At 37.4% G+C, this 27,992-nt stretch overlaps 1 protein-coding gene across 9 annotated transcripts in view; it reads left to right on the plus strand.

Annotated features, from left to right (window-relative positions):
* The window catches only part of LOC5569793 (nuclear hormone receptor FTZ-F1 beta), a 153,941-nt gene extending 134,407 nt beyond the window's left edge, over positions 1 to 19,534 (plus strand). For 3 of the 9 annotated variants that reach the window (XM_021848010.1, XM_021848009.1, XM_021848012.1), the window contains exons 2-7: positions 12,304 to 13,476; positions 13,537 to 13,748; positions 15,612 to 16,231; positions 16,291 to 16,440; positions 16,503 to 16,760; positions 16,812 to 19,534. In XM_021848010.1, coding sequence (XP_021703702.1) covers positions 12,395 to 13,476; positions 13,537 to 13,748; positions 15,612 to 16,231; positions 16,291 to 16,440; positions 16,503 to 16,760; positions 16,812 to 16,913 — 2,424 coding nt within the window. In that variant the 5' untranslated portion in view covers positions 12,304 to 12,394 and the 3' untranslated portion in view covers positions 16,914 to 19,534. Of the gene's footprint in view, positions 1 to 11,025; positions 11,113 to 11,132; positions 11,308 to 12,303; positions 13,477 to 13,536; positions 13,749 to 15,611; positions 16,232 to 16,290; positions 16,441 to 16,502; positions 16,761 to 16,811 lie in introns of those variants that run through there. The other 6 variants (XM_021848016.1, XM_021848014.1, XM_021848015.1 and 3 more) reach the window with 6 other exon arrangements.
* The last annotated feature ends 8,458 nt before the right edge of the window (positions 19,535 to 27,992 follow it).

A 27,992-nucleotide genomic window follows, 5' to 3' on the forward strand; every position in this document is an offset into this window, starting at 1 on the left:
ACGACCCTCAGCTTGGTCATGCTGAATAGCTGCGCGTTTACCGCTACGGCTATCTGGACCCCCAGATAGCTAGATCTTCTAAGTTCTCGATGGGATTTTCCAGTGATTTTTCCAAGAAATTATTATCCAGAGATTTTTGGATGAATTTTTCTATTACAAAAAAAATTAAGCAACTCCTCCGAAAACTTATGAAGTTCCCGGAATCTCCTAGAGAATTCTTCCTGAAACCGCATATAATTCTACCAAGTATTCGTTCAGGAACTTTTCCATGGAAAATTATTTAAGGATATTTCTTGTTTTTTGAATGAAGTTGTCCAATGATTTCTTTATAAAATTTTTCAAAGAAATTCTTCCAAGAAATTTCTAAAGGATTTGCTTCAAGATTTTACTATGAATTGCATATAGTAATATTCTTTAATTTTTATGATTGCCTCTTTTAAGTTGGTCCCAGAACTCTAGTAATTTATCCAGAGAACTCAGAAGCATGAAACGAGCTCAATAGTTAGTCTTCCATCCTCGACTGTGCAACAAGTTGCTACCCAATAGAAAAAAACTTTCACTCCGGCTACGCTAAAAATGAACCTGTTTAAAGTTACTATTTTTAACTAAAATAGTTTCTTTTAGTAACCATTTTCCTCCTCTTTTTTGTATTATTGAGGTATTGAAATACCTGATACAATTATCAGTGTAGTGTTTGCTGAATGTGCATGAGGTATTAGTTGAGGTACCTTACCTCTTAATGCAGGGCTTTCTGCTCGGACAGAGACTTTTTAGTAATACTCCAGGAATTTCTCTAGGAAAGCTTCAAGATTTTTTTCCCAAGGATTACGCTAAAAACAAATTTCCCACAATACTTTCTAGGAATTCGTCCAGGAATTTCTTCAGATGAAATATCAACAAATGTTAATCTAATACTGTCTATACACATACATACATTTCTTATTAATTGTAATTTCTTCCTGAGAAAGTACGCAAAATGATTGTAAAACATCGAAACCTTAGAAATGTCCAAAACTACAGTTATGTTTTACAGAAACCTTTTTACTCACATTAATCCTTGGTGTGTCGCGAAAAGTAAACTTGATGGCTAGGTGGGTGTATAGTTCTTACAAGAAAATCCCAAAGGTGTTTTTTTTTCTAGAGTTTTGAAATTCGATTAGGTTGTTGCAAGTAATCCTTTAGGAGATCCTGCACTGATTTTTCTATTGCTTCTTCCAGTCATTTTCATATCGATTCGCGAATTTATGGACGGCTTGTCTCAGGAATTGCTTTCAGCAAATCTATCAAGAGTCCTACCAGGAATTCAGCAACCAGGGATTTCTCATTCGGTTCCTTCGATTTTTTTCAAAGAACTCCATCTTTTCTATTTAGGGTTTCACATCAAATATTACAGCATTAATTCCGATTGTTCCTGTACAAATTTTCTTCGAGGTAGGCGATCAAAGTTTTTAAGAAATTCTTCAAGAAAGTACTCCAGCACATTATCCAGCAATTGGATTGATTATTTTTTTTGACGAACCGTATTATGTGTTAGTACATTCGATATAACAATAAAACTCAAATTTTTCAGTGTTCCTGCTTCTTTGAAATAAACAACAAACGGATGAATTGTCGCTTGATTGTTTGTCCAATAACTACTTTGAACGGCATTTTGAAGTACAAACAAATAGTTCTCAGACAAATCACATATTATTACAACTTCTCCATCCTTTGAAGTGGTTTTGGCTTGTCTTAGAAAGGTAGACTGCTGTGTTTTGATGTAGTCATGAACTACCAATTTTTCCAACCGTTCACAAAAGTACGATGTGAATTCATCCACTGGTTTAACAATTGTCTCCAGATTACATCGATCGGTTGAAATCCACTGCTCGAAACAGACCTCTGATAGTCCACGTTTCTCAATTTCCGCAGAAAAAAGACTTTTAAACTCAGGAAGGGTCGGACAAGTTTTGCACTCACGTAGATAACAATATATCGACCTTGCTACATAAAAGTTGTTCACAATAATGCTTGTAATCATTTTCGAAACAGTGTTTTTTGAGAGCATGCAGCATCAGGTTCACATTTTCATGGATGGTACAAACACAAATATTTTGAGATCCTGAGCTGCCTAGCAGTCTACAATGTTTGGGTCGTACTTGGGCAAATGAACTAAATCCTATCGTTTTCTTACTTACTTCCTTAAACCTTATATAAGCTTCCTTTAATGTACAAACTAATAGTCGTTTTTGAACATGAATTCGTTGCCCAACCTTTCTAACAGAAACGTAATCATTCTGATACCCAAGTAACCACAAGCATTATAACATAATTTCATCGAAGTCAGCTGCTTTGGAATTCACCAGCTCAAGATCGTCTTCTGCTCCGAAACTGAAAATGTGATTCCGCACGCCTTGAGTGATTTCCAAATACTTTTCTGGGGATACTGCGTCTTCCGCATCTTCTTCGTAGATATTGGTGAAACACTGATTCCGGCTACACCTCTATTGAATAATTCAATATTATGTGTTCTCGAATAGGTATTATCGATGGTGTCCTGGGAAGACGTTGAGATGAATGATGCAGCTTATGGAACTTCTTCCAGAGGCTGCCGCGGTGAAGATGGTTGTTGATGTAGAATGGAGGCTGCTGATAAATGCTCATCTCGCTGAAAGTCTTCAGCAACGGATTGTTCCATGGTTTCTGGAGCACGTACTTTTAGAGAATGCAATCGGCATGTTTCACAAATTAACAGCGACGTGTTTAAGTTCATTGCTCCGTCCAGTGTTTTTAGCTTATCTACCATTTTTGCTGTAAGGCTACGAAGCTTCGATGAGCATCGTCTCGATGGAAAAGGTCTACAACACTTCACCTTATCGATCTTCATGTTCACGCTTTTAAACTGAAAACTAACTTTCTTTTTAAATTCAATTTTGCTGGTTTCCACGTTTAGGTGGCACGTGTTGACTCCACGCGTGTATGATAGTAACTGACAAACACTTCATCTCGTGATGACCACCACTATATCAAAGTAAGCTATGACTCAAATACAATAGCCTACTACAATGGAAATTGGAACACGCCTGAAAAAAGCTACAAGAAACTGAGTGCATACACATCTACTTTTTTGGCTCTTTCGCATGTATTAATAAACGGTTTTCAAAGCAGATTTCTGACACTGTTAGTCTTTGTTTTAAGCTGAATTGGTTAACTGTTAACTGTGTTAATATTCACTTCGATGAAAAATGTGTTAATTATTAGTTCGATAAATGGAAAGCGATAGGTAACGAGAGCTTAACTATTTAATAATAATAGTTCAGGTAGTATAACAGAATGGATATTAATTATGATTAATAATTATTGTGTTTTTCAAAACAATAAAAAAAATCATTCATCTTCAAAACAGCTTGTTGAATTTTCAGGGGCGTTCAGGGATGAGTTGCTAAACTTTAAATTCTTTTTAATTATTTTGCTACTAATCGTGTGAAAGTTACTTACGTCCAGTTGGAAAAATAATATAAATTTGATCAATATTGACATCCATCTGAATTTCAATTCCATCAAAAATTTCATCTGGAGTTCCACCAAGAAATGATTTAAAAGTTCCTCCAGGAGTTCCACTTGAAATATATGTCTAGGACATGTTCTTCAATAATTGTCTAGTGTCTAGGAAATGTTCTTAAGGAATTCAATATGCCTAGAAAATGAAGAATTCAGTAATCAAAGAATTTGAATTCTCCAACAGTTCTTTAAAAAATATATCTATGAAGTTTGCGGTGCTTTTGATTAAGAATCTAATCAAAAAAATACTCTTGAAGTGGATTTTACTATCAATTCTTCAATCTATTCTTAATACAATACCTTCCTGTAGAAATTTGTCGAGAAATTCTTTTATAAACTATTCCAGCCATTTTTCACGAATTTTTTCAGTGATCCTTTTGCTCTAGGAAGTATTCGTGCAGGTATTCGTTTTAAAGTCCTGAAAAAATATCCATTAGATTCATCAGGAATTTCTTGTAAGTTCTCAATGGGATTTTCCAGTGATTTTTCCAAGAAAATATTATAAGTCGAGTCTAGTACACGACAATGAAGACGGCCTTACATTTGACGTCGAAATACGCATATCTGTCAAAGGATACAAACTCTAGTGGAATTAAATGGTATAGTACTAAATTCGGGTTTTTCATCTACTTATTATCCAGAGATTTTTGGATGAATTTTTCTATTACAAAAAATATTAAGGAACTCCTCCGAAAACTGATGAAGTTCCACGAATCTCCTAAAGGATTCTTCCTGAATACCGCATATAATTCTACCAAGTATTCGTTCAGGAACATTTCCATGGAAAATCCATCAAGGATATTTCTTGTTTTTTTTTTTTTTTGAATGAAGTTGTCCAATGATTTCTTCATGAAATTTTTCAAAGAAATCCTTCCAAGAAATTCCTAAAGGATTTGCTTCAAGATTTTACTATGAATTCCTTATAGTAATATTCTTTAATTTTTATGATTGCCTCTTTTAACCTTCGGGCTGTCGCGCTGTTGTACTTTGTACAACAGTTAGGATTTATATGCTATCATTTTGCAACAAAGATATCTATCGACACCAAATCAAAATGTATTCCTCAAGAATCTTCTTAAGAACTATACTCGACGGTTTTTATTTACAGTATGACCCCTTATAATCCGGTAAAATCAACAAATGTACATGAAAGTCGCATAATAATGAACGCACTATATACGGTTCGAGTAAACCACAGTTTGAAATCGGTATTTCTCAAAATCCAGATAATATAGAAACTTGGGATCTTTAGTAAAGTTGTTCTGGAGGTGAAGCGCTATCTGATGGTACCACATTTAATTCGGAATTTGACCGCTAGGTGGCACTAGTGGGCATGGAAGTTTTACTTTTGATTTGCAAATATTTCAGGATCCTGATCATTTAGAAGGATGGCGTCTTCGGCAAAGTTAAGGACTATCATTGTTCGAGCTAGTTGATTCAAAATTTTGCCACTAGGCGGCGCTAGTGTGCATGAAACTTTTGATTGCAGATATCTCAGGAGCCTGACCACTTAGAAAGAAAGTGTCTTCGGCAAAATAGTTCAGTAGCTCAAGGACTATCATTATTTGAGGCAAGAAATAGGATATTTTGCCACCAGGCGGCAGCATAACATGTTTGTTTTGCGGATGCTTCAGGATCTTGACTTTTTAGACAGGCACCTTCAGCAAAATTGTTCAGAAGCTCAGGAACTATCATTATTTTACAAAATCTCGAACTTTAAGAATTAAACAAAGATATCATTTGAACTACTGAACAACTCTGCCGAAGACGCCATCTTTCTAAGTGAGCAGGCTCCTGAGATATTTGCGAAACAAATGTTTTATGCTCACTAGCGCTGCCTGGTGGCAAATTTTTGAATCAACTAGCCCTAACAATGATAGTCCATAAGTTTCCGAGCAACTTTGCCGAAGACGCCATCTTTCTAAGTGGTCAGGATCCTGAGATCTGCGATACAAAAATTTCATGCTCACTAGCGCCGCCTAGTGGCAAAATCCCGAATTTCTTGTCTAAAATAATGATAGCCCTTGAGTGACTGAACAACTTTGCCGAAGACGTCATCTTTCTAAGGTGTCAGACTCCTGAGATATTCGCAAAACCAAGGGTGTTGTACAAAGTACAACGCGCGACTACTCGCGTTACAAAAATTCGCGCGACGACCGAAAGGTTAAGTTGATTCCAGAACTCTAGTAATTTATCCAGAGAACTCAGAAGCATGAAACGAGCTCACTAGTTAGTCTTCCATCCTCGACTGTGCAACAAGATGCTACCCAATAGAACAAAACTTTCACTCCGGCTACGCTAAAAACGAACCTGTTTAAAGTTACTATTTTTAAGCAAAATAGTTTCTTTTAGTCACCATTTTCCTCCTCTTTTTTGTATTATTGAGGTATTGAAATACCTGATACAACTATCAGTGTGGTGTTTGCTGAATGTGCATGAGATATTAGTTGAGGTACTTTACCTCTTAATACAGGGCTTTCTGCTCGGACAGAGGCTTTTTAGTTATACTCCAGGAATTTCTCTAGAAAAGCTTCGAGAATATTTCCCAAGGATTTCATCTGTATTACGCTAAAAAAGATTTCCCACAATACTTTCTAGGAATTCGTCCAGAAATTTCTTCAGGTGAAATATCAACGAATTTCAATCAGAATTTCCGCCAGGCAATCCAACGCAATTACTTCCCGTTATTTCCATAGGAATTACACTGAACATTTCCACAGAAACTATTCGTGGACTTTCTCCAAATCCAACAGATATTGAAAATTCATATTATGTTGAGTTCGTCAAAATTACGTGTCATTCGGATCATAATTACAGGCCTCCAAACGTGACCACTTTATATGAAATTTACTTAGTGATTTCTAAAACTGTATATTTATATACAGCTATTCCACGAAAAACCGATCTAGTGGGTCTCCGAATTGCATGCAAATATGCTAGTTTGTTCCTTATCCGAAATAAGGATACACGTATTTTTGGATTTTTTGATAAGGGTGACCATTTCTGAAATAGGGTGACCAGAAAAATCGTGATTTAGCAAAATTTTTATTTTAAAAAAAATTATAACTTTTGAACCGTTTGATCGATTTTCAATCTTTTTGGACGAAATTAAGGCTAAGGATTTTGACTTTTCAGGAAAAATATAAAATTTCACAAGAAGTGTGTTTTTTACACAAAAAAAACTCAATAGTTTCCGTTTTTTGTGTTTTGAAGGCCTCGGGACCAAAAGGGCTATTGCTGTTCTCATTTTTTCTTGAAAGTTCAGAAAATTTTACGTCTACTGTCAAATTTTCAGCGATGTATGTTTTTTAGTTTTTGAGATATTTTTTTTTTGAAAATAAAAAAATCAGTCATTTTTCATCGGCACACACTGTAGGTCTCAGCGCATTAGATTTTTTATTTTTAAAAAAATCATAACTTTTGAACAGCTCAACCGATTTCCAATCTTTTTTTTATGGAATGAAAGCTTAAAATTTCAACTTTTCAGACAAAATTGAAAAATCTGATAAAAATATGTTTAAACGTGAAAAAATATAAAAATTTCTAGTATTTTTTAGAAAATTTCATATATTTTATTGAAAAAAATAAATAACTTTTCAAAGTTTTCTATCTTTTTTTTTCTGAAAAGTAGAAATCTTAAGCTTTCATTCCATAAAAAAAGATTGGAAATCCGTTGAGCTGTTCAAAAGTTATGATTTTTTTTAAACATTAAAAATTTAATGCGCTGAGATCTACAGTGTGTGCCGATGACAAATGACTGATTTTTTATTTTCAAAAAAATATATCTCAAAAACATAAAGACATACATCGCTAAAAATTTGACAGTTTACGTAAAATTTTCTGAACTTTCAAGAAAAAATGAGAACAGCAATAGCCCCTTTGGTCTCGAGGCCTTCAAAACACAAAAAACGGAAACTATTGAGTTTTTCCATGTAAAAACACAATTTTTGTGAAATTTTATATTTTTCCTGAAAAGTCAAAATCTCTTGCCTTTTTTTTTGTCCAAAAAGATAGAAAATCGGTCGAACGGTTAAAAAGTTATAATTTTTTTTAAATAAAAATTTTGCAAAATCGCGATTTTTCTGGTCACCCTATTTCGGAAATGGTCACCCTTATCAAAAAATCCAAAAATACGTGTATCCTTATTTCGGATAAGGAACAAAATAGCAAATTTTCACGGAATTTGGAGACCCACTAGATCGGTTTTTCATGGAATGGCTGTATATATACATGCTAATTATTTGTAATTTCTTTTTGAGAAAGTACGCGAAATGTTTGTAAAACATCCAAACCTTAGAAATGTCCAAAACTACAGCCATGTTTTACAGAAACCTTTTAACTCACATTAATCCTTGGTGTGTCGCGAGAAGTAAACTTGATGGCTAGGTGGAAAGTTTGTGAACCTATATTCTAGCAGATCTTCCAATGATTTGTATAGTTCTTACAAGAAAATCCCAAAGGTGTTGTTTTTTTCTAGAGTTTTGAAATTCGATTAGGTTGTTGCAAGTAATCCTTTAGGAGTTCCTATGCTGATTTTTCTATTGCTTCTTCCAGTCATTTTCATATCGATTCGCGAATTTATGGACGACTTGTCTCAGGAATTGCTTTCAGCAAATCTATCAGGAGTCCTACCAGGAATTCAGCAACCAGGGATTTCTCATTAAGTTCCTTCGATTTTTTTTTCAAAGAACTCCATCTTTTCCATTTAGGGTTTCACATCCCCAAATATTACAACATTTATTCCGATTGTTCCTGCACAAATTTTCTTCGAGGTAGGCGTTCAAAGTTTTTAAGAAATTCTTCAAGAAAGTCCTCCAGCACATTATCCAGCAATTCGATTGATTATTTTTTTTTTGACGAAAATTTTTGGAGTTCATCTGAAAAATTTACCATGATTTCCTAAAAAAATGGTAGATCTTTCGGAGATTCTTTGAAGAGCTCATCAGAAATTTCTAGAAAAGTAACATTATTTTTTTTTTTAAATAACCGTTCAATTCTTGAAGTATATTAACTATACGGACCATAATGCCGAGAACACTTCAGACACCTAGAGCACTTCCGTTCTTCTAAATTGAAAATGAGCACTTCAACTGAAAAACAACAGTTTTTTTAAACTTTAAGGAAGACTAAATTTATTGCTTCGACAAATTCTATTCGATGCGAATAATGATGAACATAATGATAATAGCTATAAAAATCACGTCCATGTAAAAGTTCGTACGGTTTTTCTGGAGGACTTCCTGAAGAAATTTTGAGAGGACTGTCAGAAGTAATTTCTGAAGGTATTTTTTGAAAAATTTCTGGTTGAAATCTTAAAACAAATCCTTGTTGTAATTGTATGCAGGAAATCTTAGGAAAACAGTGAAGGTATAATTGGAAAACTTACTGATATATTTCATTAAGGTGTCCTAAACGAAATTCTTGGAGAAAGTCCTAGCGAAATCGAAGTAAAAGTTCATTTTGAACTCCTTGAAGACTAAATATATTCTTAAGTAATTTGTGAAAGAATCTTGGGAGGAATACCTGGAAAAAAAAAGAAGGTAATTTTAGAAGTTTAGCTTTAAAAATTAAACAGGATGAATTCTCGAAGGTATTTTAAACAAAATGCATGGTGGACCATACATTAAAAATGCCTCTGAATAATCAGTAAATTAATTAATGACGAAATCATGTCGTAATGTCACGAGTAAAACTTCTAAATATAAAGAAAAAAGAAAAATAAATAGATAGATAATGGAAATTTTCTTGACTTCCCGGGGCATAAAGTATCATCGTACCTGCCACACGATGTACGAATGCGAAAATGGCAACCTTGACAAAGAAAGCTCTCAGTTAATAACTGTGGAAGTGCTCATAAGAACCTGAGAGAGACTCGCGAAGAGGAAAAATATCAACGTCATAAGCAGCCCAGATTCCCCTCTCACGAAACGTCAAATGCAGCCCACCGTTTTTATGGCTGAAAAAGTGAAAAGTATTGTGTTCAAAGTAAATTGTTATTGTAAACCTCAGTCAGCGGAGCATTTTTCCAAAGTTGCTGATAAATCTAAGCAGAAGATTAATTATTTCTAATGTCTGCTACATTTGCTGGCATGAAATTTCACTCAAACGGCTTTTTATGATTCGATGTGATGCAAACTCAATCATTTTTTGCTGAGGGGTTCATGTGAGGATTTGAACGGCTTGCGCATAATTGGTATAAACACAAAGTGGAATAAGAAAAAACACTCAGCAATCACAGAAAAAGAAGACCGTCTTCGCGAGTCTCGTCTCAGATAAGAACACTTAGCTGAGAAGCCGGCTATGTCCCAGTGGGGACGTTAATGCAAAGAAAAAGAAGAAGAGTCTGATTGAAAATTATCCGCTAGGTGGCGCTTGTCACAAATTTTCATCAATTGCCTGTATCTAAAGATACTTATTAGCAAGAAGGTTAATTTATTCGGCAAATCTGTTCAACATATCAAGGGCTATCTGGCGGTGAAGAGTCTGATTGGGAATACATCCGTTAGGTGGTGTTATTTGTCCATATCTCTTTGATTACACAAGAAAGAAATGAGTTATTCTTACTTCGTAGGGTATTTTTCCAAAAACATGTTTTGAATTTTGTATACTAAATTTTTACTTAAGGTTTTGACATTTTTCAATAAACAGACTAAAAAAAACATAGTTAATTTCCCCAGCATTGGATTGACCAAAATTTTAAATCAATGTGTCATTAGAATCGTAATCATATGTTCTTTGAAGAGTACTCACGGTATTTTGGCGGAAAAACCTGAAAACTTTTCAAAAACAATGATACAGTCATTCAAAGTCACCTTTGAAAAACATAAATCTACCAAGTAGATGAAAAAAAAACGATTTTAGTACTATACCATTTAATTCCACAAGAGTTTGTATCCTTTGACAGATACGCGTATTTCGACCTCAACTGTAAGGCTGTCTTCAGTGTCGTGTACTAGACTCGACTTAGAGTCTCGGCACAGACAAACAGACGTCACACTCTCACCGATGTCCATCGACCACCTTTTTAACGGCCGATTCAAATATATGGTAGGTGGCCAATCCACCACCCGCAGCGCTCGCATCGTTTTTGTTCGCGTTTGACGTTTACACACTACCGCCATCTGTTGGTCCATCGGCCAAACACACCGATTTTAGCATTGGGCGTACATGTCATCGTGACTATGATTTTGATCGGGATTTGTTCTAAGTGTTACGTCTGTTTGTCTGTGGTCTCGGTCTCGAATTCGGCATTTTCATCTACTAAACAGCTCGAAGATTTATTATAAATCTACCACCTGAATAGGAACTTTTAAGCCACTCAGTCGCTACCAGCCCTGGTGGTGAGACTATACGAAGTCTTGGACTTCTTCAGAGCGACCGCGTGTGTTGGTTACAATGATGATGATGATGGTTGTAGAGCATAGAGAGATCGGTTGTTGCTTGTAGGTATTCAAACTCGGAAGAGTGAGCGAGTGAGCTGAAAGTACAGTAAGAAAGGTGAACCTGTGTTGTGAGGTTGACGCGCGGATTCGAAACTCGCGGAGATTCGAATGGTAGGAAGGCTGAAGGAAGGTTCGTAGGTACCTACAGCAGTCAACCCGATTCTGTTTGCTGGTGCAACTTGTTTTCTAGTGTACTTTACGGGATTGGAAGCATTTTTTGTTCGAGAAGTTCTGTTTGAATTGGATGGAAGTTTTCAGCATAAACAATCTTTGAAATGTGATATCCGCAGAGAAACAGTCGTGGGTTTCGTGCCAAGCGCTTTATGTGAGTGTGCCAAAAAGTTTAAGAATCTAGTCATTCAGTAGGATTAACTCTTCAATCTTTTGTTGTCTGGCTGGAATTGTGCAAGGTGACAGTCTGATAAGAACATTACGATATGCACGCAAAATCAGGTGCGTGAAGATAATTGAGTCGTTGAATATCTTGATCATCTACGTTGGTTAACCGATAATTACAGTTATCACCAAAATATAGTGCCCTTTTGCTTGTTATCGAAACAAATTGACGAAAGTCGTGTGTCAAAAAGGACAATTTTCTCGTTTAAATGTTTGTAATAAAGAGTTAATATGTGCTCTTTTTGATACAAGGCAAAAAATCATATTTTTGCATAATTTTTCGATTTTTACAAGGCGAAACAATTCTTAAGAATCAATAAAAATTGGGTCAAAATAAGTGCCCAAGTGTATCTTATGCATGGAGCGTCATACTATGAACCCAACAGAACGATGAGGTTTAAAATGTTATGAACTCCTCAACCCAGTTGGTAGCATGCTGTCTTCATAGCTGAAATCTGATTCAGGACTCCGAGTCCTACAAAGTGCTCTTAATGTAGTTTATTTGTTTGACATTAACAAGGTGATGTCTGTGGTCGAAAAGCATCATACTGCACCAATACATATTTTATTAATTTGATTGCCTTGTTTCCTGCTTTTGGACCAATCTTGTGATTTCTCTGAGAAATAATTATAGTAAGTCTAAAAGGTTTTAGTAAAAGGCATATTACCAAATTCGGTTTTCATTTACTTTTAATTTATTTAAGAAAGTTTAAATAACGGGTACATCGAATACTCGAACCTCATGAAAAGCACGATTTACATGCAAGTGGGCATTTCATTTCGGCGGTAACTGTAGCTCGCCTCTCGCTGACCTTGACACATCCGATTCTGTAACAGGTTCTCATTCTCTACCGTTTTTAATCGCTGACGATGACTTCATACCACCTGACTTATCTCGACCTTTCTTTGGGTTTTCTCTTTTCAGAAATGATTTCTGCTTCCATATTATTGTCTTAGCATCGCATGGTCCGTGTGTTGTGTACGTGTGAAGAATAATTATCGAAGCAGCTAGCAGAATGACATCAACGGAGTCGCGAGGAAACGTCTCGGTTACGACGATCAACTGTGAAAATGATCCGGGCTTCAATCCGGCCAGCAGCATGAGTACCATGATTCCAACGCCATCGTCCGGAACCAGTTCCGGAAGCAGTAGCAGCAGTAACACCCCGAATGCCAGCACCAGTACGATTTTCGGCAACGTTGGTATCAGAATAACCGTGCCAAAAATGGAAGAATCCGACGAGTCTGATACAGAACTATCGAACATAGAAAAGACGGCGAAGGTTAACATGAGGGAGGATAGTCGCGCTAGCAAGGGATTGCCACGGCCCATGTCCTGGGAGGGTGAACTGTCCGAACCTGAAGCGATGATGATTGACAACGAAAACAGTTCCAGTGGCCCCAGTGGGCCAGGGACTTCAGCCAAACCAGAACCACTCATGGTGGCCAAGGAAGAACCGTCGGGACCAGGGATAACGGAACCACTGGCCCTGACCGCCAATCACAGTAGCAGTAGTTCTCCCCTTCCGAACCGCGTTATCAAACCGGAAGTGGGACTTCCGTTAATCAATCACAACGTGGCTTCCAGCTACGCCAATTCCATTCCAACTAGCAGTAGTATTAACGCTAAGAAACTCCCCGATGTCATAAGCCTCAAGTTCGAGCACGGACTTGCTGAGAACCTCCCAGCGGTCCACTCACCCCTTCTCGTACGCTCAAAAACCACCCTCCTCCCAGCCAATCCCAGTCCAGACTCTGCCATCCACTCCGTCTACACCCACAGTTCCCCAAGCCAATCCCCGTTAACGTCCCGACATGCGCCCTACACTCCCTCCCTCAGTCGCAACAACAGCGACGCTTCGCACAGTAGCTGCTACTCGTACAGTTCCGAGTTCAGCCCGACGCATTCCCCTATCCAGGGACGGCACAACATGTTCACCAGTGGGTCCTACAACGGCTCCCCGCTCCATCACTCAGTATTATTCAAACCGATGATCGACAACGAACAGGCGCTGAAGCTTGCCAACCAGGACGAACCGGTCTTCGACAGCGAACATCTGCCGTCCCCGGGAATCTCCCGGCAACAGTTGATCAACAGGTACGACCTTCCCATAACTTCCCAAATTGCAAAACTACAACTTCTGCTTCATTCTTACAGCCCGTGCCCCATCTGCGGGGACAAGATCTCCGGCTTCCACTACGGGATCTTCTCGTGCGAGTCGTGCAAGGGCTTCTTCAAGCGGACCGTGCAAAACCGGAAGAACTACCAGTGCCTTAGGGGAGCCGCCTGCCCGGTGACGATCGCCACCCGGAAAAAGTGCCCGGCCTGCCGGTTCGAGAAGTGCCTTCAGAAGGGGATGAAGCTGGAAGGTAAGCGAGAGGAGGTTTGGATTAGGATTGGGTTTGGGTAGGTTTTGGATGGGATTGGATATGATTAGATTCGGATTGGCAAAGGCCTAGGCGTCGCCTGCTAGAATGTGGCCATTCGTAGCACATATTTCCAGTACAGCCTCCCGTATCGGTACACCTGGAGATCACCTCAGCAGACAGAATTGCAAATTGACCACGTTTTGATCGATGGACGGCACTTCTCCGACATAGCTGACGTCAGAACCTATCGTGGCGCTAACATTGACTCCGACCACTACCTGGTGATGGTGAAACTGCGCCCAAAACTATCCGTCATCATCGATGTAAGGTACCGACGCCCGCTTTAGTACAATCTAGCGCGACTGAAACAATCAAATGTCGCCAATGCGTACGCGCAGCATCTTGAGGCAGCGTTGCCGAATGAGGGCGAGCTCGATAAGAGGACAGTCAAAGCAGCCATTAACGACGCTGCCGGAAGCATAGTCAGATACGTTGAACGGAGTTGATGAAACGGTTGGTTCGACGAAAAGTGCCAGAAGGTTTTGGAGGAGAAGAATGCAGAGCGGGCTACAATGCTGCAGCATAGTACGCGGCAAAAACGTCGAACGATACAGACTGAAAAAGAAACAGCAGTGCCGCCTGGAAAAAGTGGAATGCCAAGCGATAGATTTGCTGCACGTTCTCATGAAACGTGAAAGTTCTATCAGAAGCTGGGCCCGGAGAGGTTGGCTGCTTGTCTGCATCGGCTGATAGTCAGAATCTGGGAAACGGAGCAGCTACCGGAGTAGTAAGAGCAATCCAAGATTATCTTAAGTTTTCAAGCAGGTTCAAGCATCGACGGCCGCTCGACAATGGACCAGATCTTTTCCGTGCGGCAAATCCTCCAGAAATGCCGTGAGTACCAGGACCCTACGCACCACCTGTTCATCGATTTCAAGGCGACATACGACAGCATTGACCGCGTAGAGCTATGGAAGATCATGGAAGAGGACGCCTTTCCCAGGAAGCTCACAAGATTGATAAGAGCAAAGATGGACGGTGTGCAAAACTGCGTGAAGATCTCGGACGAACATCCCAGTTTGTTCAAGTCTCGTCAAGTACTACGATAGGCCGAAGGACTTTCGTGCCTGCTGTTCAGTATTGCGTATGAAGGTGTCATGCAGAGAGCAGGACTTAACAGTCGAGGCATGATTTTCACGAGATCCGGATGTTTGCTTCGCGGACGACATGGATATTATTGGGAGAAAATTTGAAACGGTGACAGATTTGTTAACCCGCCTGAAACGTGACGCAACAAGAGTCGAACTGGTGATGAATGCGTCCAAAACAAAGTACATGTTGGTAAACGGAACTGAGCGCGATAGGCCCGCCTAATAAGCAGTGTCACGATAGACAGGGATACCTTCTACGGGCATGAAATTTGGACGATGCTCAAGAAGACGTGCAAGCTCTTGGAGTTTTCGTACGCCGGGTGCTTAGAACGATCTTCGGTGGCGTGCAGAAGTACACTGAAGGTGGCTAAATGTAGAAAAATACGCTGGGCAGGGCATTTTGCAAGAATGCCGGACAACAGTCCTGTAAAGAATCATGTCGGAACAATTAGGCGTTGGGCGGAGCGAGATAGATGGATTGACCAGGTGCACCAAGACCTGGAGAGCGAGGGTCGCAATCGAGGATGGAGAGAAGCGGCCATGAACAATATGAACAAAGGCAAAGGCAAAGGCAAAGGCAAAGGCAAAAGGCAAAAGGCAAAGAACAAATTCAAAGGGCAAAGGCAAACGCGGGAGGAAACACGAATTCATTTAAACATAAGAAGATTCAAAGATTAAAGTACTAAGAACCACATTTATATTCCACTTCCAGCAATTCGCGAGGATCGCACGCGAGGGGGCCGATCAACGTATCAATGCTCGTACACACTCCCTGGAACAATCCTCAGCCCGTCGCTCGGAGGCAACGACGGCAGCAGTAACTTTCCGTACTCAAACGCTTCGCAGCGAAGTGCAGGCGGTGGTCCTGGAGGTCCATTCTCTTCGGGCGTTCCCGTCAACTTGACCGGCCATCAGCTAAAGATCGAATCCGGCCAGCAGGACTTCAACAGTAATTCCAACGGTGGCAATGGCGGAGCCGGCAATAACAATCTCGGTGGAGCAGGCATGCGACAGGGCATTCCACAGCTACTGCAGGTGGGTAGATTTGATGGTTTTCACAGAAAATCGAAACTACCATGGATGGAACTTCTGCAGGAAATCATGGACGTCGAACATCTGTGGCAGTACAATGCATCGGAGCTGGCGCGGTTGAACCAACCGGCGCCACCAGTGAGCAGTGCTGCCATCGCAGCCAATCCGCTGCTCTCCAGTGCAGGCATCTCGAGCGAAAGCAGTCCGGACTTGATAGCGAACCTGTGCAACATTGCGGATCATCGGTTGTACAAGATCGTCAAGTGGTGCAAGAGCTTGCCGCTCTTCAAGAACATCTCGGTAGGTTCTGCTAAATACGCCAACAAACTCGTATTAAATTTTGATATCCTCAATTCTAGATCGACGATCAAATCTGCCTGTTGATCAACTCGTGGTGTGAGCTGCTGCTGTTTTCGTGCTGCTTCCGGTCCATGGCGACTCCCGGCGAGATCAAGATCTCACTCGGAAAGTCCATTACGTTGGAACAGGCCAAACATAGTGGGTTGCAGGTTAGTATTATCAAATTAAATCTCTTAAAATGCCGATATGAACCATTGAAATGATCTTACAGACCTGCATTGAACGAATGCTCAACCTCACCGATCACCTTCGGCGGCTTCGGGTCGATCGTTACGAGTACGTTGCCATGAAGGTGATCGTCCTGCTGTCTTCGGATACTTCCGAGCTGAAAGAATCAGAAAAGGTTCGTGCCAGTCAGGAGAAGGCGCTCCAAGCCCTCCAAGCGTACACGTTAGCGCACTACCCGGAAACGCCGGCCAAATTCGGCGAGCTGCTCCTCCGGATTCCGGAGCTTCAACGGACCTGCCAGGTAGGCGTACTTTTGTGATTGAAAGGCTTCAGAAGTCAAACTGATTTGCAGCTTTCGTTTCAGGTGGGCAAAGAGATGCTAACAATCAAGCCGAAAGATGGCGAAGAACCGTCGTTCAATCTGCTGATGGAACTGCTCCGAGGGGAGCACTGAGCAAAGGATGCTTTGCTCCAGTGAAAGACGAACAACTGATCGTGCCTCAAAAAGTTCTAGTGTTTTAGAAGAAGAAAAAGTGTGTCCCAAACGGCAGCCAATCTAGCAAGCGTAACAGGAGAACGGGATTGATCAGAGTAGGCGCAGGAACGCCTAGGGTCATCATTCTCTCACAAGCACTCACGCATCTGCAGCTCTCTTCCCCTCTCATTTCCATCCATCTGTCACTGGAAGTGAGTAGCGATGAGCCGTTTCCACGGCAACCATCATAGCATGCGACCCAACTTCAACTTGTTTTCCTGCCGAAGGGAAGCAAGCGTAAACCGAAATCAAAACTCTTTTAGACATTGTGATTTTAATTCGTAATCCAATAAGTAGAGCGAGTTTATTTTATTCTTTTTACATAGTTTTAGTCAGATGTTTAATAGATTTTTATTTTTCATTTCTGCGATTTTATATTTGTCTGTTGCAAGAAGATTTTTTTTATTTAAACAACTCATGTAATATTTTTAAACGATAATCATTTACAATCGTTCTAAACGTTTCCCGGTAGTGTCGGGGCGAACGCTCAGACTCTCGAACCCTTTCAAAAAGAAATGAAAACCTATCGCATGGATAACCATTAAGTTTCCTTATAGATTTTTAAGCCAGAGCTCATAGTTAAGTTAGAATTTATTATAGCTGTAGCAAACAATAGATATGAATAGTTTCTCATTTTAACAAAAAACACTAGACGCAAATCTTTGTATTGTTGATTGATACAAGTTTTCTGTTAAGGTACGCTTTTTATGAAGAGTCAGGAAGTGTTTAAGTTTTTCCCTAACCTTATTGAGTGATTTGCCTTCGAAGAATGGCAGTCGTAATCGTAATAAGTTTTATTTTATATCAACTGAAGCGTTCAAAGCTGAGATAAATATTGTTTTAAGGTTCAGTAGGTAAATAAGTTATCGTGTCATCGAAAGATCTTCAAACCTAACGTTAAGGCAGGCACAAATTCCATCTCGCGCATGTGAAAAGCAACTTTTCCTTCTCATCACACATGATAACAGAACAAACGGTTTCCAACTTTTATTTTCCTGACGAGTGACAAAAGCTAACGCGCAATCAACGCTGTCGCCATCGTAGCAACCCGTTCCGAACGATATAACGCGTTTATATCGCTGAAGGAGCTCCGTTGCCACGGCAACATAGAGAATCACAGGAGGAAGAATAAAGTTTCACATCTAGCGAAATATATGAAAAAAAAGAATAAAACATGAGGAAGAAGTGTGCCTTTTTTCTGGTAACAACAAGAAGGAAACATTACAATTTTTGCGATAGACGTAAGGCTATTTTATACGAAGAAAAGTAGAAAAACCGAATAATGTAAAACAACAAGTAAGCGTAAATGACTGAACTTTTTAGTCTAGTGTTAGTTAATGAGTATATACTTGTGGAAAAACCTCCCTCAAGAAAATAAAAACGAATACAATCGCTTATTAACACAAGTGATCTGTCCGAGAGGAGGAGGAACAAACTTTTTGAAACGTGTTTTTTGAGATCCGATTTGAAGTTGAACGAAAACTCTTTGATAGTTGCAATATACAAAAAAAAAAACCAATCAGCGGATCAACACAAATAATAGCTTAAAGTGAGGAAAATCTTTCCCCAAACGCGAGGGAGTAGATCGAATGTTTTTCGTTTTTCATTATATTGTATGTGGAGTGCAATACTATTTTTCTCTAACCGTGTAACTTCCAGTCCGATGAGAAGAAAAACATTTTGCGGAGGGCATTTCCAGCTATTTATTTTCATACAACCGAGAAAAAGCGTTTCAAACCTTTTAAGATTTCTGTGAGAGCAAGACAAAAGTTTTTTTTTTTCAGTGTACATAGTAAACAATATTCTTTCAAGAACGATGCAAATGTTTTCCAAGAAAATATGGAAATATGTGATGATTTAAGTGTAAAACTAAGTACTAGTGTTTAACATAACAAAACCAAGCGTTACGAGGAGGAAGAACACAGAAACAGCTAGCAAAATATACAGCTACTTAAATCGGCAACACGGAAACGCAAATTGAAATGAAATCATCGTGAACAAAAATCGAAACCGGAAAATTGCAGTATTTTTAGGAACGTACTTTTTTACTACTCAGACCCATTTGAAAAGTCCGTAACTGTTGTTTTTATTATCGATTAAAATTTATCATTTCATTTTATTTGTGTTGCCACAAATGTGTTTTCTGAAAACACTAGAAATCATAAACAACCGCTAAACAATACTTCAGAGAGAAAGAGAGCGTAAGAAACAAACGTAAAAAAGCTTACGGAACAACTCAACACAGCAGACAGACATTACACGCAAGCAAACACATTATATTATTGTACTTAAACAAATTTTTAGATTAGCCCCCATTTTTTTTTTTTAATAATTTTGTGTTTCGAACGGACTCGTGGAATACCCTCCCATTCAGCGCATCGCACCGTACATTCTCTCTGTGTATCTATTTTTGGTGGGCGGCTCCTGGGTCGATTAGTAGCTAATTGGCCCTCGCGGCAGGCGCACCATGTCGGAATGGGAGCAAAATTGGAATATATGAATATATTTTTTATTGAAATAAATATCAGTTTATAACGTAAGTATTGTGTCTGAAGTGGTCAATCATCCGAAATTTACCTTGGGTTTTTGTAGGTGTATGTTTCACAAAATTATTTTTTTTAAATTCTTCCATAATATCATTCCAAACATTACTTTCATCTCTTTTGTCTAGGTGTTCTGTGTTAGAAAATACTTTCATCCAAATTTGGTAAAACTAAATTAAGCATTTGTTTACATTTTGATAACAATATATTACATTTAATTTACCGTAGCAGTTCTGAATTTGTACAGGTGAGTTGATTTAACCTTTACATAAAAGAAGAAAAAAACGCTTTCAGTTAACTGAACCCAACTCAACCTAGATATATTTATCGCGGCAATAGAAGATTTATGTCTTAAATAATTAATAATTTTATTCGACATTTGTTCCAATGTTTCAACATTGAATATTCTATGTAACTCATAAGTACTATACCAAGGAGGGAGCTTCAAAACCATTTTCAAAATTTTATTTTGAAACCTCTGCAGAGTTTTTTTTGACAACAGCTAGTCCATACTTATTTGTACAAGGTTGGCTCGAAAATTTGTTTGAAGATCAAAAGCATGTTCCTAAGACAAAGTTTCGATTTTTTATTAATAAGTGCATACAGACATTTTACATATTTGTTACATTTGGCTTGAATGACCTCAATGTTATTTTTGAAGGTTAAATTTTTATCTAGCATGAGCCCTAGGTACTTAACTCCATCTGATCGTTTTATTGGTACCCCTCTCATCGTGACAACATGTCAAATAAAGAGCTTTTGGTTTATGTGGGCATATCATAAGTTGAGTTTTGGAAGCATTATGAGAAATATTCCATTTTTGCAAGTATGAAGGAAAAATATCCAAACTTTTTTGCAATCGACTACAGATGACACACAGGCTTCGTCCTTTGGCGGAGAGGCCTGTGTCATCCGCAATCAAAGATTTTTGACTTCCCTGAGGTAACTCAGGTAAGTCAGATGTAAAAATATTTTATAATATTGGCCCCAAAATGCTGCCTTGAGGAACATCAGCTCTTTTAAGAAGTCTTTCAGACCTCGAGTTCTGATAATTAACCTGCAATGTACGATTTGACACATAACTCTGAATTATTCTAACATTGTATTTTGAAAAGTTGAGTTTTTTTAATTTTATAAACAAGCCTTTATGCCAAATACTATCGAATATTTTTTCTATGTCTAGAAGTGCAAGATCAGTCGAAGAGCTTTCAGATTTGTTGGAACAAATCAAATTTGTTACACGTAAAAGTTCATGAGTGGTCGAATGTACAAGTCGGAACCCCACGTTTCCTTTAGGGATACTCAAAAAGGTTCTTCCTTAAATTGTGCAACGAAGTCATGAAAGAATTCTTCTAAAATTTCACTATGATTTTTTCCAGAGAATTACTATGTGGCGAGTAATCCATTGGGAAAGGAATTTTTCAGATATTATTGAATGGAAATTCTAAAAAAATATCGGGAAATATTCCTGAACAAAATCCTGAAGTGATCACTGATGAATTTCTTTTTTTTTTTCTCTCTTGATTTGTGGCTCAGACCTCTTTGGTCCATAAAGCCAAGGATTGTGACGTTTGTAGTAGTGTTTTAAAATTGATCAAACGGGACGACCGAATCTGATGCCCCTTTAGTAATTTGCTATACCTTAATAGTGACCTGATTACATTTATGTGTTTTTTTAATAGTTAATCTCAAACATTTTTGTTAATTCTTCTCAGATATTCGACTATTTGTTTGTACTCTTTGGGGTTATTTTTGTTAAGAATATCAATTAATGGTGTATTATTGTACAGTATTGGAAAATTTACTCTGTGTGTGTCATAATGTGAGCAACCGTATAGTATGTGCATCAAATCTTCAGTATTCATACAATGGTCACAACGTGAATTGGAGACAAGATTCCAGTTAGCAAGTTTCTCTTTTGTAACAACATGTCCAGTTCTAATTCGTCCTATTTGTATTATTTCGTAAGTTGTTAGATTAAGTCCTTTGAACCATGGTCTATTGATTACTATTCTGGAATGTTCGTAGTGAAATTTACCCTTCTCTGTTGAAATTAAATCATATTGATCCTGCCATTCTCTTGAAACTTCGTTTTTGAAAACATTTATTAAATCACCTAAAGTATATCCTATTTGTTCTTCTTTATTTTTAGTAGTACCCAGTTTAGCTGCTTGATCAGCTCTATCGTTACCAATCAACCCTATGTGGCTTGGTATCCATTGAATGTGAATATTGTTAATGTTGGATTTGTGTATATCATTGAGTAATTTAGTAATCAAAAAATTGTCTGTTTTGTGAAAATTTAATAGTAACGTGCAAGCATTTTTGGAGTCTGTGAAGATAACTAAATTCTCTATGTTTTTATGATTTGCATATTCTATAGCATTAATTATGGCAACTATTTCTGCATTAAGAATTGTGAATCCAGTTTTGAGCTTACTACTGTATGAAAGTTTTTCCTGTGTGTCGTAGTAACCAAATCCTACTAAATTATTGATTATAGACCCATCTGTATATATTTGATAAAAGTTATTGTATTTGATTGAAATTAACTTTAAAACTAATTGTTTTTGTGAATTAATACTTAATGCTTTCTTTTTTAGATCTTTAATGTTGTTGGCAATCGACAATTTATTATAAATATTTTCATCATAAATTGGGTCTATTTTTGGAGCTAATTGATAGAATAGGAAATTATTGACTGAAGCGGTTTTTTCTAAATACGATGTGTGTTTCGGGATCGAATCTTGACTCATGACATTATTGAGGTTTTCTATAATCGTACTTTTATTGTAGTAAAGTGTTTTAGCTATTTCTTTTAATGCTAACATTTCAGCTCTATATTTTAAGGGAAGTTCTCCTGCCTCGTATAATACTACGTGATTAGGTGTAGATTTTAAGTGTCTTAATGAAGTTCGGATTGCAAGGTGTTGCGTAGTTTCTAATTTTTGGAATATTGTTTTTGGTGTGGTTCCTATGATTGTTATACCATACTCTAAGTGAGGGCGTACTATTGCTTTATAGATTTTTAACATTTGATCGGGATGTGCACCACTTCGTTTTCTGCTTATCATTTTTAAAATATTTATTTTTTTCTTCGCTTTTACTATACTGTTATCAATATGAGTTTTGTATGAGAGTTTATAATTTAAGTGGATTCCTAAGATTTTGTGTGTTTGGACTATTGGTATTGGTGAATTATTTATTTTTATAGATACCGTTGGGTCAAATTTGTTTCTGAATATCATACAAGCTGACTTATTAGGATTTAATTCCATTCCTAATTTTTTGAACTCTATTGCTAATCGACTTAAAAAAATTGTCATTTTTTCAGCGACTATTGCAACACTGAAACCTACAACGATAGCTGTAAAGTCATCAGCAAATTGTATTAAAATTTCCCCGTTCCTAGTTATATTGTGAATCAGTTTGGTGTAAATATTGAAAAGTATAGGTGATAATGGACAGCCCTGAGGTAGTCCTTTATTTGATATTTGTACTATATGCGATCCATCATTTAATTCTAGTATCATTTTTCTCTCTTTAAGGCAAGCGTAGACCCAATTTATAATTTCAGTTGGTATTTCTAATTGTTCCATTATAGATAATAATTTATTTATGTCAACATTATCGAACGCCTTACTTAGATCAAGAAAAGTGGCCGCAACGATCATACCCTCTTTCTTAGCTTCTTGTACTTTTGTGACTAGAGTATTTACACAGTTAATAGCCGACGTATGCTTCTTAAATCCATATGAGTTTGTTGGAATGATTTGTTTGTCTTCTATGAACTTATTTAATCTATTTTTAACTACATTATTTATAAGCTTAATCAATACATTTAGCATTGCTAGTGGTCTATATGATTGTGGATTATCTGAATCCTTTGAGGGTTTGAGGAGTGGTATAACTTTTATTGATTTCCATTCATTTGGTATATTGCATGATATTAACACTTCGTTGAGCAGTTCTGCAAATCTAATAACTAAGTTTAAGTTAAGATTTTTTAAAATAAAAAATGATAAGTTGTCTATACCTGGGGTTGAATGATCTTTTTTTGATTTAATTATTTTTAATATTTCTCTATAGTCTATTTTAATAATGTTTCCATTTTTTGGAGTATAATTGACGGTTTCAGTAATTGGAGGAAAATTTATATTCATGAACTGTTGTGAAAGAACTTTATTGTTTAAAAGGTGTATATTGTTTTTTGATGGCCTTCCACCTCCAACCATTTTTATTGTGTTCCATAGTGTTTTACTGTTCATATTTCCATCAATTGAGTCTATTAATTCTTTCCAAGTTTTCCTTTTTTCTCTTCGAATTTCTCTTTTAAGTATTGCCCTACTCTTTTTGAATTCAGTAAATTTTTTCTCTGTTTGGTTTTTATAAAATTGTTTGAGATTTTCGTTTTTTATGTCCAGTAATTCTTCTATACGATTCGTCCACCATTTTTTTTTGGGTTTTTGTTTTTCTGTTTATTTGTCTTGTATGTACATTCTTTGAATTTCTCTTGAACTATTTCATTGATGTCTTCCGGTACGTGGACTGCATGGGGTTGTAATTCGTTTAATTTTTCTATAGCCTGTTTCTTGTTAAAATATTCTGTTTTATAGTTATAATTATTAACTGTATTGTCTATTACAAATTCTATTACTCTGTGATTGCTAAAAAAATCCTCGTTGATAACATTCCAGTCTATTTTGCAAGCTAGATCCGGTGTTGCAAGCGTTAGGTCTATTGAAGATGGAATGGAGTTTGGGGGTTTAATTAATGTACTAGAGCCGTCATTTAATATTACCATTTCTCGACTATCTAATAAATGTTCGAGTAATTCGCCTCTCGGGCAATTTTCTTGTAATGGATTCCAAAGTTTGTTATGAGCATTAAAATCACCTGCTAATATCACCGAACCTTCAAAATTTTCTATTGTGTCAAATAATTTTATCAGTGGTTCTCTAATTTCACTATTGTTAACTGGAAGAGGTGGTATGTAAATAGATATAAATAATATTTTTGGTTGTGTATTCTGAGTGATAATTGCTATTGATTCTACTGGATGTAATTTTGGCAATGTAAAAGGTTTGAAAGCAATTTCATTTTTAATCAAAAAGCCAACTCCACCGTATCCGGTGGATCTGGCTTCGGTTAATAATTTGTAGCCGGGAAATTTATAACTTTCATCTGGCTTAAGCCAAATTTCGCTCAGTATGACTATGTCTGTATTATTTTGCGAGAGGAAGTTTTTGATTGTTTCTCTAGTATCTATAGGACGTATACTAGTAACATTATTTTGAATAATTTTAAGTTTTCGTAGCTTGTTATGCATGATTGACTATTTACTATTGTATCTTTCAGGTTTATGTACTTACTTCCGGATTTACTATTTTATTCAATTCTTCACTTATGTTTATCAGTAACAGGTCTTGTTCTATTGAGTCGGTTTTTTTGGAACTTTGGATTATGGTTTGTTGGATCGCTTTAATTTTGTCGATCATTTTGTTAAGGTTAAACTGTTTAATGAGGTCATCTTTAATCATTTGGGTTAGTTTTTCAATATCGGTTGTTTTGTACGGATTAGTTAGGAATTCGTGTTTCGAGTTTTGTGTGTTGAACCAATTTTGAGGTGTCGGAAAATTTGGTTTAGTGTTTACAATGTTTCGGGTATTTTTGATTTGTGACTTATTCAATTGTTGATTTCCAATTTCCAGTGGTGGGTAATCTCTGATGGAGTCGAGTCTTCCTTGTACGTTATTTTTAGGTCGTTTTGGGTATTTGTCAGATGCCTCGAAAAAGGATGTTTTATTTATGGCCATGTCTTGTCTAATTAGGTCTTGTCTAGCTCTTTCCGGACATTCCTTACTCGATGCTTTATGATTTCCTGTACAGTTCACACATTTCGATTCCGTTGTTTCGCATTTATCTTCTTCATGTTCTTGTCCGCAGTTACAGCACCTTATTTCTTTCGCTTTGCAAAACTTTTCTCGGTGACCGTAACGCCAACATTTCATGTATAACTTCAGAGGAAAAATGTAAGGTTCAACCACGGAGTTCAACATACCTATTCGACCCATAGATTTCCACAGTTTCAGGTAGATTTTCTCCTTTCACAAACATTTTTATCGAATACGTTGGTACAAACTTTCCTTCTCCTACCCGTTTCTTTATTCTTTCCACTTTCGCTACCTTAATGTTGTTTCCACATACCATATGAGCCATTTTACGAAGCAGGTCAAATGACAGGAGACCTGGGATTTTTCAATCATCGTCAGTTTTCGCGATGATGATGGTTGATGACTGTGCGCATTTCTAGCGTAGCTTTTCATACAGGCGAAAACTTAAATGGAGACAAATTATTAAAATATTTCTTATCACAAAAATGCCTTTTTATGTGCAACATGGGTAACAAAGAGGTAGGAGATACAATAAATATGTGTAATGTTGCAGGAACGACCATTTTTGGATCTCTTTTTTGTCATTTTTTCCATGTCCCCGTTTGGTAAGACGAGGCGTTGTTAAAAATAACGCTGGATTTAATCCCAGGTCTCCTGTCAATTGACGCCGTCGCGACGATCAGCTGTTCCGAAACGTCTCGTAAAATGTCTTATTCTCCATAATTTCGTTTTCTGTGATAGATGGTGGAATGTCCCTTACTACACCTATGCTCTCTTTGAACCTCATTGGGACAAAGATTGAGTAGCCAAAACTTTCCTTGAGTAGGGTTGAGTTTAATAACTGTTCTGCATCTCTGGGTTTCTCAAAACTAATTTGGAATTTTCCCCTACCAACTCCTTTCATTGCACTGTATTTTGTTACTCCAATATTTTTGAGCATTTTTGCTACCTCCATGGGATGTGGGTATTTCACGTTATTGGTTTTGTCTTCGTCTTTCATTTCCTTTTCAATAATGAATGTCTTGTAGTGTTGGTTTTTTATCCATCCGTCATCGTAAATTCCGTCGGTTTTGTCTTTGTGCTGTCTTGTCGTGTATTTGTCTGACTTGTGTACTGTACCTGTCTGTTTTTGTGTGCGTGTGGTCTGATTTTCGTTGCTTTCAGTAAAGTCGCCATTTTGTTTTTCTTGGATTTCTGTTTCGTTCGTAGTTGTATGTCCGTTAGCGTTGTCATTCAATACTCGTGTGGCCTGATATTTGTCCAATTTCCTTGCGTAGTTGCCTTGTTTTTTATTTCTCTTTGTCTCTCTGTCATAGTCACTGTCGTCGTCTGTGTCTTTGTGTCTTGCTTTTGACTTCCGTAATGGCACTTTTGCCCAATCATCATCCTCCATCTTGTCTCCAACTCCCGTCCCCATCATGTTTCCACATCAGAATTCCCTACCCTCCCTTATATATCAATATCCCCAAAAAGCACTTTTATAGTCTTACACCTAATTGAATCAACGTAATGGAGAATACTTACAGTAATCAATAATGTAATCTTATCACTAATATGTACAACTTTTTACTTGAGGTTAGTCAGGCACTTTTTCCTTTTCTCACTTTTCGCTCGCGAACGCGCTTCACAATCCTTGTCAGAGACCGTCTGAACCGATCGAGTGGTTTGGAGAGAATGTGATGAATTTCTATTCAGAAACCACTTAGTCGCATAGTTTGTAGCCTCACGAATTTGCATCAGGAGCCACTGCAAGCAGAATAAGGAAAAAAGGGACTGAATGAAATAACTTTTCAGCAAGAAACAGATGTTGCTTCTTTGAATTTCATTTCATTCAAAGTCGGCATTGACATAGTGAACAGCAGACCTCGATTCTTCCTCATGGCCAAGCGGAATTGTCGTCCGTGAATTCGAAAACTTTTGGATGCCCAAACCAAGTAGGTACTCCATCGATCCTTGTTACATCAGATTCCGAAGTAACTCCTCATCAAACTACCATGGACATCGCTGACTGCTGACCATAAAATAATAAATCGTAGCACAATAGAGACACTTATCGGATTCATACAGTCCTGCCATTTGCAGGGATCGTTCATCAGAGCGACACGTTGGGGTAGCAATAAAGAGACGCCAGTGCCACCCTTGCATGAGACAGTTGCGATCAGCTGATTTTTTGTTTTCCATGAGCTTTTGAATATAAAGCTGATTAAAAAAAAAGTTAGTATCCTCTATTGCACTAATTGAATCCTCTGGATAATTGAATCACAAAAAAAATGTGATAAAAGTACTTAAATATTATTTTTTTCTCGTTGTTTTATTCATATGATGCAGTGAATAAAACAATATTTTGAATATAAAGCTGATTAAAAAAAAAGTTAGTATCCTCTATTGCACTAATTGAATCCTCTGGATAATTGAATCACAAAAAAAAATGTGATAAAAGTACTTAAATATTATTTTTTTCTCGTTGTTTTATTCATATGATGCAGTGAAGTAGCCAGAAGTCATTCTAGAGCATTAGGGGTCTCGAGAAGAAAAAAAAATACACAATAAAAAACCTTTTA

Source organism: Aedes aegypti, chromosome 2 (assembly GCF_002204515.2).
Source record: "Aedes aegypti strain LVP_AGWG chromosome 2, AaegL5.0 Primary Assembly, whole genome shotgun sequence".
In the NCBI taxonomy this organism is placed as follows: domain Eukaryota; kingdom Metazoa; phylum Arthropoda; class Insecta; order Diptera; family Culicidae; genus Aedes; species Aedes aegypti.